This window comes from Emys orbicularis, chromosome 6 (genome assembly GCF_028017835.1).
Source record: "Emys orbicularis isolate rEmyOrb1 chromosome 6, rEmyOrb1.hap1, whole genome shotgun sequence".
NCBI lineage: Eukaryota > Metazoa > Chordata > Testudines > Emydidae > Emys > Emys orbicularis.
The window spans coordinates 131867570-131885524 of record NC_088688.1 but is presented as its reverse complement, the minus strand read 5'-3'; the positions used below and the strand labels follow the sequence as shown (position 1 = coordinate 131885524).

Genomic DNA, 17955 nt, shown 5'->3' with positions numbered 1-17955 from the left:
CATAGTAAATATGCTATTGAATTTATTAGCACCCAGTATCCAAAAATCTCTAGACATCTTAATAAAATGTAAACTAAAACAGTATGCCTGGTACCCCGGGCAGTGACTGGAGCAAGTTAGACAAAAGCAAAGTGGTTAAAGCCACTGTCTGTATTCTCCAGTCTGCTCTGTTCACTTTGTCCCACTCAGGCAATGCCAGGTGTGTGGATTCTGGCCCCAAACAGCTAACTGAGAATCCCCCTTGTGTAGGAGAACACTCCACTGGTGTAAGGCTCCTGCACCAGCCGCCTCACTCCCAGTGTAGGGGCATGGTGGGATGGTGTGGTGCTCCACTCTGCCAATTCTCCATTGGCAGTAAGGTACTTCGCAAGTTTACACCAGTCAAATAAGTTAGATCAGCTTCTCAGCTGCTCTAATGCTGATGCTGAGCAACGCAAGATCCAGGAGCAACAACCAGCTCCTTAAGGGCCCCCTCCACTTGTTCCCTGGCACGGTGCAGAACTCTGTCATGGGGGGAGGATGGAGCCTAGAGTCATTTAACTTTATCTGTGTGCACACATGGCTTCAGAAGGCATTTGTGTGCAGGGGGTGGGGAATCTGGTTCTAGCCATCTCCACCACAGCACCTTACGGCACAGATCTCTGCTTCGTTGTTCACACCTCCAGCCTGAATTCTTCTCTCGCTTCGCAGGTGGCATGCAGAGAAAGCTGTCGGTGGCCTTGGCCTTTGTGGGTGGATCAAAGGTGGTCATTTTGGACGAGCCAACAGCTGGGGTGGATCCTTATTCTCGCCGAGGGATATGGGAACTGCTTCTGAAGTATCGCCAAGGTATCTGTTCTTTCACCCAGTTATAGTTGGAAGTAAAAGGGCATCAGTGGCTTGTGGCTTAGATAAAATACATTGTTCTACCTTTGCTGATTGTATGGGGGAATTGTTACTAATGCATCATTGCAAATCCCTTGGTGCCCCGGTAGAAACTGGCAACAAACAGCCCTAGCCCTGGGCTCAGGGCACCCAGACACCTGCATTCCCTATTAATGAGACCCTTTTTGCAGTCTCGTTATAACAAGCCCCTTCTCTTTAATTGGTGGGACTGCATTTCAGTGCTCAAGAGAAAGCCATGTTCTACGTTCACTACCCACTGAGGGAAGAGGATAGGAGGGCAGATTCTGATTTCATTACCTCAGGTGTAAATCTGGAGTAACTCCAGTGGATTCATATGGACGTAGCTCAGTTCAGAAGCTGACTCTTGGTGTCTGCATTAGGGTAAAGCCCTCTGGTGTTAAGTGGGCCTACTTGTTGGTATGAAACCCCTTTCATTGGTGTACCCTGAAATCACAACCCTTGCTCCAGTTGAGCAGGACCTGGTGAATCAGGAATTCAGGTGCACCACAACTTACACTGCTCAGATCACTGTGTGTCCACTCACTGCTGGGTGTGGCTTGTTCTGTTTCCATAGCTAGCACTGTAAATGCCTACCAAGACGAGTGGCAAAATACAAACAGGATGGGGACTGGGTCAGGAAGGAGAGGAGAGAATCCACCTGAGCTAGTTGTTAACTTCTTCCATACCATTCCCCCCTCATACCAAAGACCCACCTCCCCATTTAGCAGGATGGGGGAGGCAGGGTGCTTGCATCCCCCATGACCTAGGGACATTGATATTGTTGATTTACTGGCAAACTCCTTGATGTTTTTCTTACCTTCTTTATTTACAGGCCGCACCATCATTCTGTCCACACACCACATGGATGAGGCAGACATCCTAGGGGACAGGATCGCCATCATTTCTAACGGCAAACTGTGCTGCGTTGGCTCTTCCCTGTTCCTGAAGAACCAGCTGGGAACAGGCTATTACCTGACCCTGGTCAAGAAGGACGTGGACTCTTCTCTGAGCTCCTGCAGAAACAGCAGCAGTACGGTGTCGTACCTGAAAAAGGTACAGTTCCCATAGCAGCTGTCCACTTCCTTTCTCCTTCCGTCTTTATCCTTCTTACACCAAAACTGAAGGCTGCCAAGAAGCAACAGTTAAAATGTAATGGAGTAAATGGGTTGAAAAGAAATCCCTTAGCACGGCACAGAAGCATTACCTACCTTGGTACAGCCCTGAGATCAGATCTGGTTAAACCACTGCATTGGAAGCTTGCATCCATTACAACCTCTTTGCATGATGTCTTTAATGCCTGTGTTTTCGGCCTGACAATGGATGCTGCAGCTTTGCGATTTGGCTGCTTGCCTGAATAGATTAAATACATTGCTACTGATATTAGCTTCTGCTCTTACATCCTCTTACAGTACTATTTATCTCAACCTTTTGTTACAATAAACGACATTAAGATCCTTTGTGCTATAGCCCCTTCCTAGAGCATCCGGATTGCTGGGCCTCTCTGGATGGTGTTATAAGGAGAGTGCAGCATACAGCTGGCTGCCTTTTGATGCAATTAACGTATGCTCATCCTTTCATATGTACCTAGGATGACAGTGTCTCCCAGAGCAGCTCGGATGCTGGGCTTGGCAGCGACCATGAAAGTGACACCTTGACAGTAGGTAAGGACTGAAAAAGGCACGCATGAGATTGAATCTCACCGCTGTGGTCTTGAGCAACTCACTTAACCTCTCTGCTTCTGTTCCCCCATCTGTAAAATCAGGATAACAGCACTGCCCTACCTGGGGTTTTGAGGAACATTTAATACTTGCAAAGCATAATGAATGCAAAGTGCTGAATAGTATGAAATTTCACCTAATGATCAAACGAGACCAGAATTTAAGGGCCATTAAAGCCAATGTGCTTGCCAATATGTTAGCACTGCACAGAGTTCACTTATGTAGCGTGGCTTGCAGGGCTGTTGATTGTGTCTGGTTTTCAAAGGTCCTCAGAAATGCTGCAAATAGTAATAGCTGCTGGGATCTGCAGCTAGGGTTTTAGCTCCATTGAAGTCAATCCTTCACTGGGTTGTGTTTTACCCCAGCTGAGGATGTGTCCCAGCAAGATTCCTGAGTCTCTGCAGTCTTTGTTACCGGTGACTCACAGAGTAACAGGGCAGGCATCTTGTATTTTGGTTCCTCCAGACGTCTCTGTTATCTCCAACCTCATTATGAAGCACGTTCCTGAGGCCAGGCTGGTAGAGGAGATTGGCCATGAGTTAACCTACGTCTTGCCGTATGAAGCTGCTAGAGAGGGAGCTTTTGTGGAGCTGTTCCATGAGATCGACGACCGTCTCTCTGACCTGGGCATTTCAAGTTACGGCATCTCGGAGACTACCCTTGAGGAAGTATGTGAGCTGAAGCTCATCTGATGGTTTAGACAATGCCAAACAAATAATTGCAGACCCCAGAGCAAAATCCCCTGTATATCCATGGGAAGCCTGTCTACCAGGGAACTGGTCTGGCCCTGAGTTCATAATCCACGGAAGTGTGAAAATAATTCTCTCTTCCTGTCCAATTTAAGTGTGCCCACAAGGGAAACGTGCATTAAAAATTGAGGGTCAGGTCCTCAGCTGGTGTGAGTGGGCACAGCTCTGTTATAGACAGTACAGCTCCCCATTTTCACCAGCTGGGGGTCTGGCCCGAACTATTTTCTAACGATCAGGTTTTTAAACTTACCCTGCCAAGTACTTTCAGACATCTTGGGGCTGCACCTGGTTCCAAGAGTCTCCATGGGGCCATTCCAAGCAGCCAGGGATTGCTGGATTTCAGCAACATTTTGGTCGTGTCCCCTGCCCAGACTCTCCTCCACCTAGGGATTCCACTTTCACTAGGGTACACTGGCTTTCCTGTAGCTTTCCGTCATCAGAGCAGCACAAAGAGCCTGTCCCCTTGAAGCCCTGTCTATTGTATTCTCCAACACCTTCTGAAACACATTTGGCATCATGATTTCCTCTTTGGGGGGGAGGGATAGCTCAGTGGTTTGAGCATTGGCCTGCTAAACCCAGGGTTGTGAGTTCAATCTTTGAGGGGGGCACTTAGGGATCTGGGGCAAAAATCTGTCTGGAGATTAGTCCTGCTTTGAGCAGGGGGTTGGACTAGATGACCTCCTGAGGTCCCTTCCAACCCTGATAGTCTATGATTTAACTGGTTGGAGGAAAACCTGATTCTTCCAGCAGCTTCTAGAACATTGTTGTTGTCTAATGTGTTTGAAAACTTGGCCCTTCCTGTATAGGAAATCACAGGGGAAAGCATATCCCATCATAGCTGGGAATGTTGTTCCTTCTTGATTAGAAGGCAGGTGGACTTCCACCAGTTTAATACCAAGCCTCATATCTGCATCTTCATTGGAAAGGGATGAAGGTTACAACAAGTGCTTACTCTGCATCATGATTCTGTATTGTTAATGACTGCTCCATCCTGGGAATAGTGCGCGGATAAAAAAATGTCCCATGCCATTCTTAGTTGGAGCTAATAGAACATGTGTGCTGTCCCCCCTTCTCCTCCCCCCCCAAAAAAACTGTCCCAACCTCAGCAATCAAAATCATAGGGGTGCATTTGGCTGCCAAGTCCTCAGGTGTCACACTGGTTATGTTCTAAGTTGCTCTAGGCCAGTGGCTCTCAACTTTTCCAGACTACTGTACCCCTTTAAAGAGGCTGATTTGTCTTATGTACCCACAAGTTTCACCTCACTTAAAAACCTATAAAATCAGACATAAAAATCAGACAAAAAAAGTGTCACAGACACACAATGGCGTACTTTCTCATTTTTACCATATAAAATAAATCAACTGTAATATAAATATTGTACTTACATTTCAGTGTATCTAGTATACGGAGCAGTATAAACAAATCATTGACTATGACACTTTACTTTGTACTGTCTTCGCTGGTGCTTTTTATGTTTCCTGTTGTAAAACTAGGCAAATATCTAGATGAGTTGATGTACCCCCTGGAAGACCTCTGAGTACCCCCAGGGGTACACGTACCACTGGTCAAGAACCACTGCTCTAGGCAAGGGATAGTCCAGATAGCCCCGCATGTTGAAATGATGCACTCTGTACTGGAATCATTGGATCGCCCATGTTACATCAAACAGCACATTATTGCTGAATTAGACCAATTCTGATTTTCTTTTTAACCTCTCTTTGCCTGTCAGATCTTTCTCAAAGTGGCTGAAGATAATGGGGTGGATGCAGAGACCTCAGGTGAGTGCAATCGTTTCAGGGCTGCACTGTCAAAGGAGCTTCTATCTGTACAGCTTTGTACATGGAATTTGCATGCATCATCCCTTGTGCACACAACTGACAGAGCGTTAAATTCTCAACTGATATAAATTCCCATTGAAGGAATTAAGCCATTGGGCAAGTAGAATCAATCATCTAGTGGTTAGAGCAAGGGGGTGGAATTTAGCAGATATGAGTTCTGTTTCCCACTTTGCCACTTACACATTCTATAGTTTTGGGCAAATCTGTTGGCCTCTCTGGGTGTCAACTTTTCCATCTGTAAAATGATGGTTCTTGCCCTGGTGTAGAAGCCACAAGTGAAAGAAGCTACAAAAATTGTTTTCAAAATCAGAAACGGGAACACTTTTGTGGTGACTTTTTTAAAGTCACAAAATAGCCATGCAAAAAATAGCCATTACTGAGTGTCAAGACACATGCACGTATTTCTTGGAATGGAGGATTTTTTCCAGTAACTTAGTGTCCGAATGAGTTTATCATGAAACATTGAATAAGTGTCATTAAGTAAGTTTCTGAGCAAATGATCAGTCTGACAGTGTCTATGTTCAGTTGATTTTTCTCTTCACTCCAAATGCTGCTCTTCGCACCACAAATTTGTTCCAGTAGTCTTTGTTCCTGGGAAACACAGAGCAAATTCTGCTTGATGTAACAATACGTCTTGAAGTAACATTTTAGGATTATCCCCCTGCCCCACAAATTTTAATTGATAAATGGGGGAAGGGATAGCTCAGTGGTTTGCACATTGGCCTGCTAAACCCAGGGTTGTGAGTTCAATCCTTGAGGGGGACCATTGAGGGAACTGGGGTAAAAATCTGTCTGGGGATTGGTCCTGCTTTGAGCAGGGGGTTGGACTAGATGACCTCCTGAGGTCCCTTCTAACCCTGATATTCTATGATTCTATGAAATGAAAAACCTGGTTCCAAGAGTCTCCATGGGGCCATTCGAAGCAGCCAGGGACTGCTGGATTTCAGCAACATTTTGGTCATGTCCCCTACCCAGACTCCCATGTCCCCTGCCCTTAAAAGTAAGATCCTTGGACACCATATGAAAAACTGGCTCCTGGGTTCACTTTACAGATCAATGCAAAGGTGTGTGGTGGCTTTTCCCAGCACTGGTGCTAAGTCAGCAGCAGCTCAGAGGCAGTCCACAGCAGTTCAGTCTGCATCTGGGAACTTCTTAAAAGTTGAAAGCAAATATTCAGTGAAGATTTCTATACAGTAGCTTGCTGGTAATACTTCAGTTCCCAGTGCTTGGGGCTCATAGAAGAATAGGGTTGTTCATTGTCTTTGTTAACTTGAGCAAATCAGCTAACATGTGCTGTCCTCTTCAGATGGCACATTACCTGCAAGAAGGAACAGGCGTGTCTTTGGAGACAGACAGAGCTGTCTTCATCCATTCACAGAAGATGATGCTTTCGACCCTAATGATTCAGACATAGATCCAGGTAAAGATGGAAGGAGCTGTAGTGCAATAATCTCAACTGTCTGTCTGTGCCTCATTACTAATCTACAGTTCTAAAATATTAATGTTTTAAAGAAATGTGTTCATTGTCCATGTTCTTGGGTGAATCACAATGCGAGAAATACTAGATTTTATGAGGGCATTGAAACAAACTAATTAGTACACCTTCGAAGAGTTTTGGATGCTATTTAAATTCCTTCCAGCAAATGTCCTATTAGTTTCTCCTGCATTTGTTGAAGTATGTTAGAATTCTTGACATACTTAACCTTGGATGCTCCATCCTCATGCAGGATGTTTATTAATCTCTGCTTCCCTGCATGGGCCAAGGCAAGAGGAACAAGGTTTGTTTATGCATCAGCGCTAGATATCCCAACTCATTCTGGGGCCCTGCAGAAGCTAATGTGTGAATATGCATGAAACAGTCTGTCCAAAGGGGACAGATTTAGGGCCTGACCCAAAACCCAGAAAGTCAACTGGGAGCTTTTTCAGTGATTTCCGTGGGCACTGCGTCAGGTCATTTTATAGTATAGAGGTGCCCCTAGTGACATCTAGACTATGGAAATGTGACCTAGCCACAATAACTCAAGCAGGGGCTTTCTGTGTCCAGATGTTGCTGGATCTCAGCTGTTATATTAACATTCCCCTGCCCTTTGAAATGAATCTACCCTTCCCTAAGGCCAAGTTAATACTCTTATTCCTTGGAATAAATATATAAAGCACCATTTTGTGTTATGGGACACCTTATAATGAAAGGTGGACCTAAGCTGAAAAGTTCCACTCTAGAGTGGAACTTTCCCCAATGTTTGGGGATGTTCAGAGCTGGCATTTCTGGTCTGGCCCACCTCTGCTTCCGAGAGGGGTTTAATGAACAGATAGTATAGACCAGGGGTTCTCAAACTTCATTGCACCATGACCCCCTTCTGACAACAAAAATTACTACATGACCCCAGGAGGGGGGACCGAAGCCTAAGCCCACCCAAGCCCCACTGCCTGGGGAGGGGGAGGAGCAAAGCCCGAGCCCCATCGCTCCGGGCAGGGGTGCCAAAGCTGAAGCTCAAGGCCTTCGGCCTCTAGTCAGGGGGCCTGGAACCTGAGCCCTGCCACCCAGGGCTGAAGCCCCTGGGCTTTGGCTTCGGCCCTGGGCAGTGAGGCTCGGGCTTCAGCCCTGGGCCCCAGCAAGGCTAAGCCAGCCCTGGCAACCCCATTCAAAGGGGGTCGTGACCCACAGTTTGAGAACTCCTGGTATAGACTGTAAGGCTGAGGTTTCCAACAGTGCCTCGTAGATTTGGATGCCCAGTTCCCTTTGGAAATGAATGGCAGCTAGATCTGAAGGTAGTCTCAGCCTCGGTGATGCAGAAAGATAAACACTTAGATGCATAAAGCAACAAAGAGTCCTGTGGCACCTTAAAGACTAACAGATGCATATTCATGAGAGCTCATTTCCCCTTGCCCTACTGCACGCCATACGCCTTTGTGCTCAGAGCGGGTCTAGGAGACTGGGCAGCCAGCAGGGTCCTGTCTGCACAAGCAGGAGCAGCCTGTGAAGGAGAAGGGAATCTGCTTTTGTTTGTTTGTTTGTGGGTGAGAGTCCTGTATCATTTGTTGTCAGCAGAATCCAGAGAGACAGACCTGCTCAGTGGGATGGATGGCAAAGGCTCCTACCAGATGAAGGGCTGGAAGCTCATCCAGCAGCAGTTTGTAGCTCTGCTGTGGAAGAGGCTGCTCATTGCCAAGCGCAGCAGGAAGGGTTTCTTCGCCCAGGTGAGACCAGGCAGCAACTCCTGCAGAGGTCACTGGAACATGGCCCAGTTCTACCAGTGTCTCCGAGTGGCTTACATGCATCACTCGGGGTGGCTAATGCCTGTGGGGACACTTCTTTTAAAGGTGGCTCTGCCGCTTCCCTTGTGATTTCAGATCGTACTGCCCGCCGTGTTTGTGTGCATTGCTCTCATGTTCAGCCTGATCGTACCTCCCTTCGGGAAATACCCCAGCCTGGAACTGCAGCCCTGGATGTATGAGGAGCAGTATACCTTTATCAGGTACCTTGCAAATGACTAGAAAACATTAAATCAGTGTCTTTAGAACTGGTTCTGCTTTCTCTATTCACCATTACAGTCTCCTCACCTCACAGTTTGCATTTGTGTGCGTAACTCCAAAGTACAGGGTAAAGAAAAGACACCATTTTGCCTGTTTGTAGCTTTAACAAGGCAAGCTCCAAATAAGAGTGAGTTTGAATGGTAGGAGGAATATAATACTATTTGGCACTTTTCTTCCTCAGATCTCAATTCACTTTGTTCTCAGATGCTAAATCACACAGAAAAGAAGCTAAAAGTATCCCAAACTCTTTCCAAATGTTACAGTACTTTTTGTGTGAGAGACAGAGAGAGAGAGAACACACACATGCCACAAAGGAAAATTTCCACCCAGTTCCTTTTCCTACCCTCTTACCTGTGTCTCGGCCCTGCCATGTTGCTGGTTTTGCTGCACATGCCTTATCTTGGTGCCCTGAATGTGTCTCTTTGATGCCCCCCATAGCAATGACGCGCCAGACGATGCAGGCACTCAGAAGCTTGTGAACACTCTTCTCAATGAACCCGGCTTTGGGACCCGCTGTGTGGAAGGACACTCCATTCCGTAAGTAGAACCCGAGCAAGGGCAGGCACAAGGGGTACCTCTGTCATTTCTAAGCCACTTCACTTCACGTTGCTGCTGCTTTGAGGTCCTGGTGGATGCTGTTAACGTGTGTCACATAACTCTCAGCTGCCATTGCCACCAGCCTCAATCAGCTTTCAGGGGTTGTAACGTCAACATGATGGGTGTGGTGTTTGTATTATCGCAATGGCAGTGGTTAATTAGAAGCAGCTGTAGTGATCAGCTTAGGGAAATATCAAGCAGAAGGCCTGATCCCAGCGGCCTGGACTCGTACGAAAGCTCTTCCTTCAGAGGTGCAGGCCCCTTGCCTCCTATGTTGTATGAAAGTATTCATTTGTGATTGCATCCTTTGTTGGCACTGCCACTCAGATAAGCAAGGGTTGCAGGCTCAGGCCTACCTTTTCCTTCCCCTTGCTCACTGAGAGTATTGAGCCAGACTTTAGTGGGAGCTACTCGCTCCGCAGGGCAGAAGGGAGCACACAAGGGTGCAGGCGTGTACTGTGAAAATGACCTCTTTCCTTCTCTCTTCAAGAACCCGCCCCCCAGGGGTGCCCAGACCATTGCTAGTGCTCCGTGCAGGCAGCATGCTGGGAACTGCCATTGACCGGGATAGAGACGCAAGGGTGTTCCCCAAGTTACTTGCAGTGGGGGTCTGGCTTTGAAAAGAAAAGCCAAACTGGCCACATGGCTGTGTATCGTTGGCTTGGTCTAGTTGTTTTGCTCCCACAGTTCTCTGCTTCATGTTCTGTAGGATTTCTTTGTGTGTGTGGCTTCCACAAGTGTGCTTTCGTGGCTAGCAGGCAGGATGGGAGGCCTGGAGACCTCTGCCACGGACTTGCTGCGTGGCTTTGGGCAAGTCATTTATGGCCAGATTGTGCCTGGAAGGAAGGCACAAAGGAGAACCCCCCCACCTTCCTCCCCACCACCAACCCTTGTGTGATCTGTATACAGGCCACCCAGAACTGAAGTCACTGCGCCAAACTGGGTAGGGAGGTGATGGGCCATAGCTCCGTGCCCCACACATCAGGCAATGGGGTAGGCCGCTTGGTTGGGGGGGAATTATCTGCACCTGCGAAGTTGTACAGTGGCAGGCACACTCGCCCTGCAGGAATGGGAGCTCCAAGACATTCTGCCTCCTGGTGCTACCCTGGGGCAGTGCAGCTCCATGCCCGCTCCAAAGGCCACCCAAGCCCCTAAACATCTCTGCATGTCAGCATCCCCCCGCCACAAAGTGGCTCTATTGGGGGTTGTGAGGCGGAGTTAAATAAAGCACTTTAAGCTCCCCAGAAAGGGATGATAATGGTGGGTGGGATTCTCCAAAGTGCCTGGCGTCAGCCTGACTCTGCTCCCATTGATGTTAATGAGAGCCTTCCCTTTGCCTTTCACAGGCGCCAGGCTAGGCCAGTGGGAGTTTGACTGTTGATTTCAGTGGGAGCAGAGCTAGGCCCAAGCTGAGCGCTTCGGAAAACTCCCTCGTGTGTGTTGACCAGCATTGATTATTTACCTAATTTAGCAAACTGACCTGTCTTTATAAAAAGTTGCATTTGCCTTGGCTCTGGCCTCATGCAGAGACACTCCTTGCCTGGTCGGAGAGGATAAATGGACCACCGCCTCTGTCCCCGACACGGTCCTGGACATCTTCCTGAACGGCAACTGGACCATGGAGAACCCCTCCCCGGCCTGTGAATGCAGCAATGAGAAGATCAAGAAAATGCTCCCTGTGTGCCCTCCTGGCGCAGGGGGGCTGCCTCCTCCACAGGTAGGAGAGGTCTGTTCTGTAGCCCCAGAGCAGCATGGGGATGTGCGTGGAGAACGGGCGGCTGGGTTGGGTCTTTTGGGGGGATATGCATGAAGCCGAGGAAAACATACTCGATTCCAAGTCTCTGCTTTTCCCATGGCACCAGAGAGAACAGAACACTGGCGACATCCTGCAGAACCTGACGGGCCGGAACATATCGGACTATCTGGTGAAGACCTACGCACAGATCATTGGGAAAAGGTGCCTATTACACACATTGTTCCCTAGTGATTGCTGCTACCCCTGTGCAGAGACCTGTGCACCACATAACTCCCATGGGGTGAATCTGACCCATGGAGAGCTTTAAACTCTAGGCTGTCTGCAGAGGTGAGACTATGCAAGGCTCAGTGAGTCTAATTTGCGCTTTCTCTTGGCCCACCCCAGCTTAGGCTCTTTTAGACCCACCAGCACCACCTGTGCATAGCTAATAGTCCCTTCCCGATCGCCTTGGAGGGACTGATGCAAAGGAGAGGCTTTACATTGACTTCAATGGGCTTTGGATCAGACCCTAAGTTTCGAACTCACTTTGATTGTTCTCTCAATGGCTGGTGCAAGTCAGCACAAATCAGCAGGAAGTATTTCTAGCAAAGTACTCAACTAGCTGAAATGTTTCTTCCTGAAGTAAAACACGAGGCTTTTAAAAACGTGGTCTGAAACTGCTGGATCCCTTCCTGTTTTAGATTTATAGACTACAGGGCCTGAAGGGTCCATTGTGATCATCTAGCCTGACCTCCTGTGTAACACAGGCCAGAGAACTTCCCCAAAATAATCCCAGAGCAGAGCTTTTAGAAAAACACCCACTCTTGATTTAAAACTTGTCAGTGATGGAGAATCCACCACGACCCTGGGTATATTTTCTAAGCAGCTTCCAATTTTCCCATTCTTTTGCGATGCAATGGGCTCTGCCCAAAACTTCAGCCAAGTCCAGAAGTGTCTCTGACTCCAGTTCCAGCTCAGGTCCCTCTCTGCTTTATCCCGTGGGCCAAGGCAGTGCAGTGCAGTGAGCCCGGGAGCTGCTATATCAATGTAAAGCATCAGGGCAAACTCCTCTGCCAGGTGACACAACTGAACTCCCTGGAGTTACACACAGCATTAATCTGGCCCCGGCCATTAATGCACTTCTGTCTCATTATGGTCTGTGCCCATATGGCTGGAGGGTAGGTCTGATTAATGGCCCATCTCATAAATAACAGACTTGTTTCTTCTCTTTGCCTTCCCAGTTTAAGGAACAAGATCTGGGTGAATGAGTTCAGGTAAGTTACTGTCCTTTCTTTAGGTTGCTTGGGGCTCATTAACCGATTGAGTGCCATGCTCTGTGGGCGGCTGTCTGGTCAAATTTGCCCCTAAATTTAATTTTTGTAAAACGAAGCTTTTTTCAAAATCTAAACCCACCAGAAATATTTCAATGAAACGATTGTTTTTAGCATTGCAGTAGAAATAGTATCCACAATTACTGAGCCTTTCCCTAGTCACCGCGCTTTGTGAGCAGACAAACTGAAAAGAGCCTGCTTACCACAACGCCTGCTACTGTGAGTAGTTCCAGTTAGCAGGATGCTCATTAGCAAGCCCTTGCAAGATCAGGCCCTTAGACTGGTTACAAGCAATTGCACCATCCTAAGAGGGGCCGGGAGCACTGTGGGGGAGCATTGCTCTCAGAGAGAGGACCCCACTCTGCTGTCAGCAGTGGAATGGTAGCTGCTCTCCGCCTTGCTTCCCCTTCCTTTAACCCCTGCGTGATGAAAGGACAGCAAGCTGAAAGGTTGGGCTGCAGTGTGGAAAGGCCACAGGTTAGTTTTGTAAACAGTCAGCTCTAATTTTGTTTGGGGGAATTAACCAGAAATCTAGCACAGCTCCTGGGAGGAATAAGCCTGAATGTCCTGCTATCACCTCTGAGAGCTCAGCGAGTTGGAGTCCTGTTTGGTTCAGCGCCTGCTGTTATGAGAGTTCGGGCATGTCTACATGGCAGGCTCGCTGCTGTGGGCTGTGTGGACACCCCTAGAGGCTCCTGTTGAATGGAAGCTTAACAAACAAATGTCAACTTCAAGTTGTCACTGAAGGCCTAACTTTGCGGCATTGGATCCCAGCACAGAGCAGCTAAAAGCCCCAGGGGATGAAAAAGGGCCTTTTGTGGAGGACACTGTAGGGTCAGTCTGTGTTTCACTGTCTCGTCTGGCTGTGCTTTCAGGTACGGTGGGTTTTCAGTGGGCGCCAGCAGCTCCCTCCTGCTTCCTCCCAGCGATGAAGTCAGTGATGCCATCAAGCAAGTGAAGAAAATCTTGGAGGTAGCCAAGGTGAAGAGCAATTTCATATGGGCTCAGAATGTGCTGATGTCATAGTACACCCCGGGGGGGGGGGGGGGGGGGGAGGGAGTGTGGCCAGCAGGGACTGAACCCCGGGACCTTTGGGTCTAAAAATATGAGTTTCCTCTGCTTGAGATAAAGGACCATGTGCTGAGCCACATTATGCTAGCATGGGTTGTAACAGAACTGCATTTGTGGGCGGAGTCGTCATTGTTCAAATTCAGAAGAACCATTTGGTAACTATGGTCTCGGAATACCTGATCATATAAACCCAAAGTGGAGTCAGGAAGCTGACTTAAAGAGGACTAAGTCCTGAAGCCCTTATTCTGATTTTACTCCTTTTTCACTCCAGTAAGCTTCCATTGATGTCAGTGGGAGTCAGTGACCCCAGTTACTATCGGCTAGCACAGCTCAGAATCTGAGAGAGAGCAGGTTGGGTGTCTCAGAAACCACAACATGAGAACTGGGGGGGAAAATCAAGCCTGATATTCTCATTCATTCTGGCCTCTCTGTGCCACTCTGCTGTTACAGAGCAGCCAGACAGCAGCTGGATCTAGCTAGCTCAGAGCTCCCCTACTCTCAGATGGCACAGAGCAGGAGTAGAGGGCCCCTATGCCCCATCCAGCCCGATTGCCACTTGGTGTAAATTAGAGCAGCCTCTCAGCTGCTCTAACCTGTGCCAGGGAAGTGCAAATTGCTTCAGAGAATCAGTGAGCCTCGGCCTACCCCTCTGCACTTAATGGATCTTGGCACAGGAAGGAATCTAGGCTATTGATTTTTTTGGGAGGGCGAGTATTTGTGACACAGTGTCTCTGAGAGCTGCTATAATAGGAAAGTTCTGTGTGGGATTGTGCTGGTTAGTTGCTACCACACAAAAGACAGTTCTGGAGTTCCCTGGGGCTTTCTCAACTTCCTGCCCACTTTGGAGTCGTCCCAGAAGAATAGTGAGGGACTCTGAGCCCTGGGACTGCAGTTCAGGGGAAGTGTGAGGCTGGAGCACCTTCCCATTCCCCAATCTGTGGCAAAGCAAACAGTATAAGTAAGGTATCCGCTGCACTGTCTATAATGAATGAAGCAAATGGGCCATTGTGTGCTGTTCACAGGGGAGTTCTGGAGATCAGTTTCTTCACAGCTTGGAAAGCTTCATGAAAGGGATGGACACAAAAAACAACGTGAAGGTAAATCCTGCCCACCCACTGCTGTGCCTGATATTCGGAGCCAGAACCTTGCATTTTAAACCCCAGCTCTGCTTCTAATTGGCAATGCCCTAGCGATCTGTATGCAGCATGTGTTCAGAACAGGGGGCACTGCGCCTGAATCATTTGCCAACAGAACCAAAACTGCCACATCCCTGTGTGGTGTTTTCCAGGAGAGAGTGGCCTCTTGGACCCCAGTCCAAAGCCCATTGACTCCAAAGGGTGTTGGATCAGGGTCTTGGAAATCAGTAGATTGTGGCACTTACCTGCTCCCAGCATAGGAACCATGGATTGTGCTTTCCCAGTGCACATGGGCCATATGCCTCCATTCACCCATGCTTAGGATCTCATGAACATCCCAGGTTCCTCATGTGAACTGAAGTGATGCTACCACCTTTATTCAGGAGACCAGGGGGCATATAACTGCCCTTGTCAAATTGTATATTGTGCCACTGAGGTGGCTGACAATAGTTTGCAAAAAGGCAGGAAGAATCAGTACAACTTCCCACCACCACCCAAGTGGCTGTAGACCTCTGAACCCCTTGGCTATGGACCAGGGGAGCCTGTAGGCATGGCTGGCAACCCTATTGATGCTGGCATGTTGCTTTTCAGGTTTGGTTCAATAACAAAGGCTGGCATGCCATTGGCTCCTTCCTGAATGTGATCAACAATGCCATCCTCCGGGCCAATCTTCAGGACGGCGAGAACCCCAGCACCTACGGGATCACTGCGTTCAACCACCCGCTCAACCTCACCAAGCAGCAGCTCTCCGAGGTCGCCTTGTACGTCCTAGTATGAATGTTATCCGTGGCCTGCTGGAGACGAGGGGCTACGGGGAATGGAAGGGAGGGAAGAAGAAAGTTCCTTGGAATTAAGGAAGCTGCAAGAAATGGGTGTTGGGGGAGGGGAGCGGGTAAATAAAAGAACGAGGATTCCTTAGCAGACCAGAGCCATGCTGGATTAACGTGGCCAGTTGTAGTCACCAGTTGAGGATCTGGCCAGGGATTTTGCAGCACTCCAGGCTGAGATTTCCAAAACCACCACTTGGGTGTCCAAATCCCCTAAGCAGCTTTGCAAATCTCAGTCTCTGACTCTCCCAACTGCATTATACTGAAACTTGTTAACGCTAGAAAAGTGCTGGGCAGAGCTTTGCTCTCATGTGCCAGTACCCTACACATATAAATCTTTGGTGGAGTAAAGATCAGATGTAAATCCCTACATTTTCCCTTGTGGTTAGACACATGTGAAAGACCTCTCATCATTATCCAGCCTAACAATGCCCTTTCAATGAACATACTTGCAACAGAGCTTAACCTGAGGGCCCAGTTCTACCACCTGTATTCCCATTGTGTGGGGAGGGTGGCCGAACTGGGCCCCAGTTCAGGTTCTAGTGCTAACGTGCGCTGGCACAGTATGGAGGGAGACTCTGGCAATAATTTATCGCCACTCTGATTTCCCTTTGCCCAGGATGACCACGTCGGTGGACGTTTTAGTCTCCATCTGTGTGATCTTCGCCATGTCCTTCGTCCCCGCCAGCTTTGCGGTTTTCTTGATCCAGGAGCGAGTCAGCAAGGCCAAGCACCTGCAGTTCATCAGTGGGGTGAAGCCGGTGATCTACTGGCTGGCGAACTTCGTCTGGGACATGGTAAGATTGCCTCCCGGGAGCTCATCCTTTAGAGCAGGTTACAATGTGTAATAACACCCATCGCTGCAAAACGAAGGCCAGCTTGTGCTGGTTAGGCTCGGGGCAGTGCAGAGCTCGCTAGGATGAAGGCGTGTGCGTTCTTCTCCATGCCCTAACGGGAGGCATGTGATGAGTGTTCTGGTGCCTGGTCGTTCTGACAAGCTGCTCCTGCCCCTGCTCCACCCACCTGGCTCTCCCTGCACGGCTGGCCATCCCTGGTAGAAGCTGGTGTGGTTACGGAGTTCTGGCTGGGCTGAATTTGGCCCTTGTGCATGCGTGTGCGCACACAGACATGTGCATATGGTCACAAACCTACTGAAAGGGCATGGTGAACTCCCACTTCCAGGGGAATTTACTGACATTAGCTAGTGCTGAAGAGTATGGGGTGATCAGGGCACTGCGCGGGGACTCAGCAGCCCTGGGTTTGATTCCCAGCTCTGCTGCTGGCTGGCCTGTTCTGTGACCTTGGGCAAGTCACTTCCCCTTTCCACACCTCTGTTTCCCTTCCCACCTTTTATCTTGTCTTTTAATCCATTGCTAGCTCTTCAGGGCGGGGCATGTCCAGAACCTCCCATCACTATCCGGCTACTGTAATACAAATCGTGACAATAATGAACACCTTGACTTATTCCTCTTCATTTATTTTAACATCTGGGCACTGCGATTCACCCTAGGACGAGTACACAGTACGTTTCCGGTGCTGGACTAAGGAAGATGTGGAGTGGCTGGCAAGCTCTCCAATCACCATGTATAATGTGCTAGCTTATTTTCTGAGCAGATAGCATCATTATTTTCAATTCTATTCCCATATTTTTACCCTGTTTTCCTCCACTTCATAGAATCATAGAATATCAGGGTTGGAAGGGACCTCAGGAGGTCATCTAGTCCAACCCCCTGCTCAAAGCAGGACCAATCCCCAACTAAATCATCCCAGCCAGGGCTTTGTCAAGCCGGGCCTTAAAAACCTCTAAGGATGGAGATTCCACCACCTCCCTCGGTAACCCATTCCAGTACTTCACCACCCTCCTAGTGAAATAGTGTTTCCTAATATTCAACCTAAACCTCCCCCACCGCAACTTGAGACCATTACTCCTTGTTCTGTCATCTGCTACCACTGAGAACAATCTAGATCCAGCCTCTTTGGAACCCCCCCTTCAGGTAGTTGAAAGCAGCTATCAAATCCCCCCTCACTCTTCTCTTCTGCAGACTAAATAATCCCAGTTCCCTCAGCCTCTCCTCATAAGTCATGTGCTCCAGACCCCTAATCATTTTTGTTTCCCTCCGCTGGACTCTTTCCAATTTTTCCACATCCTTCTTGTAGTGTGGGGCCCAAAACTGGACACAGTACTCCAGATGAGGCCTCACCAATGTCGAATAGAGGGGAATGATCACGTCCCTCGATCTGCTGGCAATGCTCCTACTTATAAAGCCCAAAATGCCGTTAGCCTTCTTGGCAACAAGGGCACACTGTGGACTCATATCCAGCTTCTCGTCCAATGTAACCTCTAGGTCCTTTTCTGCAGAACTGCTGCCTACCCATTCGGTCCCTAGTCTGTAGCAGTGCATGGGATTCTTCCGTCCTAAGTGCAGGACTCTGCACTTGTCCTTGTTGAACCTCATCAGATTTCTTTTGGCCCAATCCTCTAATTTGTCTAGGTCCCTCTGTATGCTATCCCTACCCTCCAGCGTATCAACCA

At 48.5% G+C, this 17955-nt stretch overlaps 1 protein-coding gene across 1 annotated transcript in view; it reads left to right on the top strand.

The window, feature by feature from the left end:
- The window catches only part of ABCA1 (ATP binding cassette subfamily A member 1), a 109121-nt gene that overhangs the window by 78001 nt on the left and 13165 nt on the right, over window positions 1–17955 (top strand). Inside the window, exons 22-37 of the mRNA XM_065406810.1 lie at window positions 691–828; window positions 1718–1938; window positions 2474–2546; window positions 3069–3271; window positions 5083–5131; window positions 6498–6611; window positions 8241–8389; window positions 8543–8667; window positions 9164–9262; window positions 10850–11039; window positions 11185–11279; window positions 12299–12331; window positions 13264–13369; window positions 14482–14556; window positions 15187–15356; window positions 16042–16219. Of these exons, the coding sequence (XP_065262882.1) occupies window positions 691–828; window positions 1718–1938; window positions 2474–2546; window positions 3069–3271; window positions 5083–5131; window positions 6498–6611; window positions 8241–8389; window positions 8543–8667; window positions 9164–9262; window positions 10850–11039; window positions 11185–11279; window positions 12299–12331; window positions 13264–13369; window positions 14482–14556; window positions 15187–15356; window positions 16042–16219 (2018 nt within the window). The remainder of the gene's footprint in view (window positions 1–690; window positions 829–1717; window positions 1939–2473; window positions 2547–3068; window positions 3272–5082; window positions 5132–6497; window positions 6612–8240; window positions 8390–8542; window positions 8668–9163; window positions 9263–10849; window positions 11040–11184; window positions 11280–12298; window positions 12332–13263; window positions 13370–14481; window positions 14557–15186; window positions 15357–16041; window positions 16220–17955) is intronic.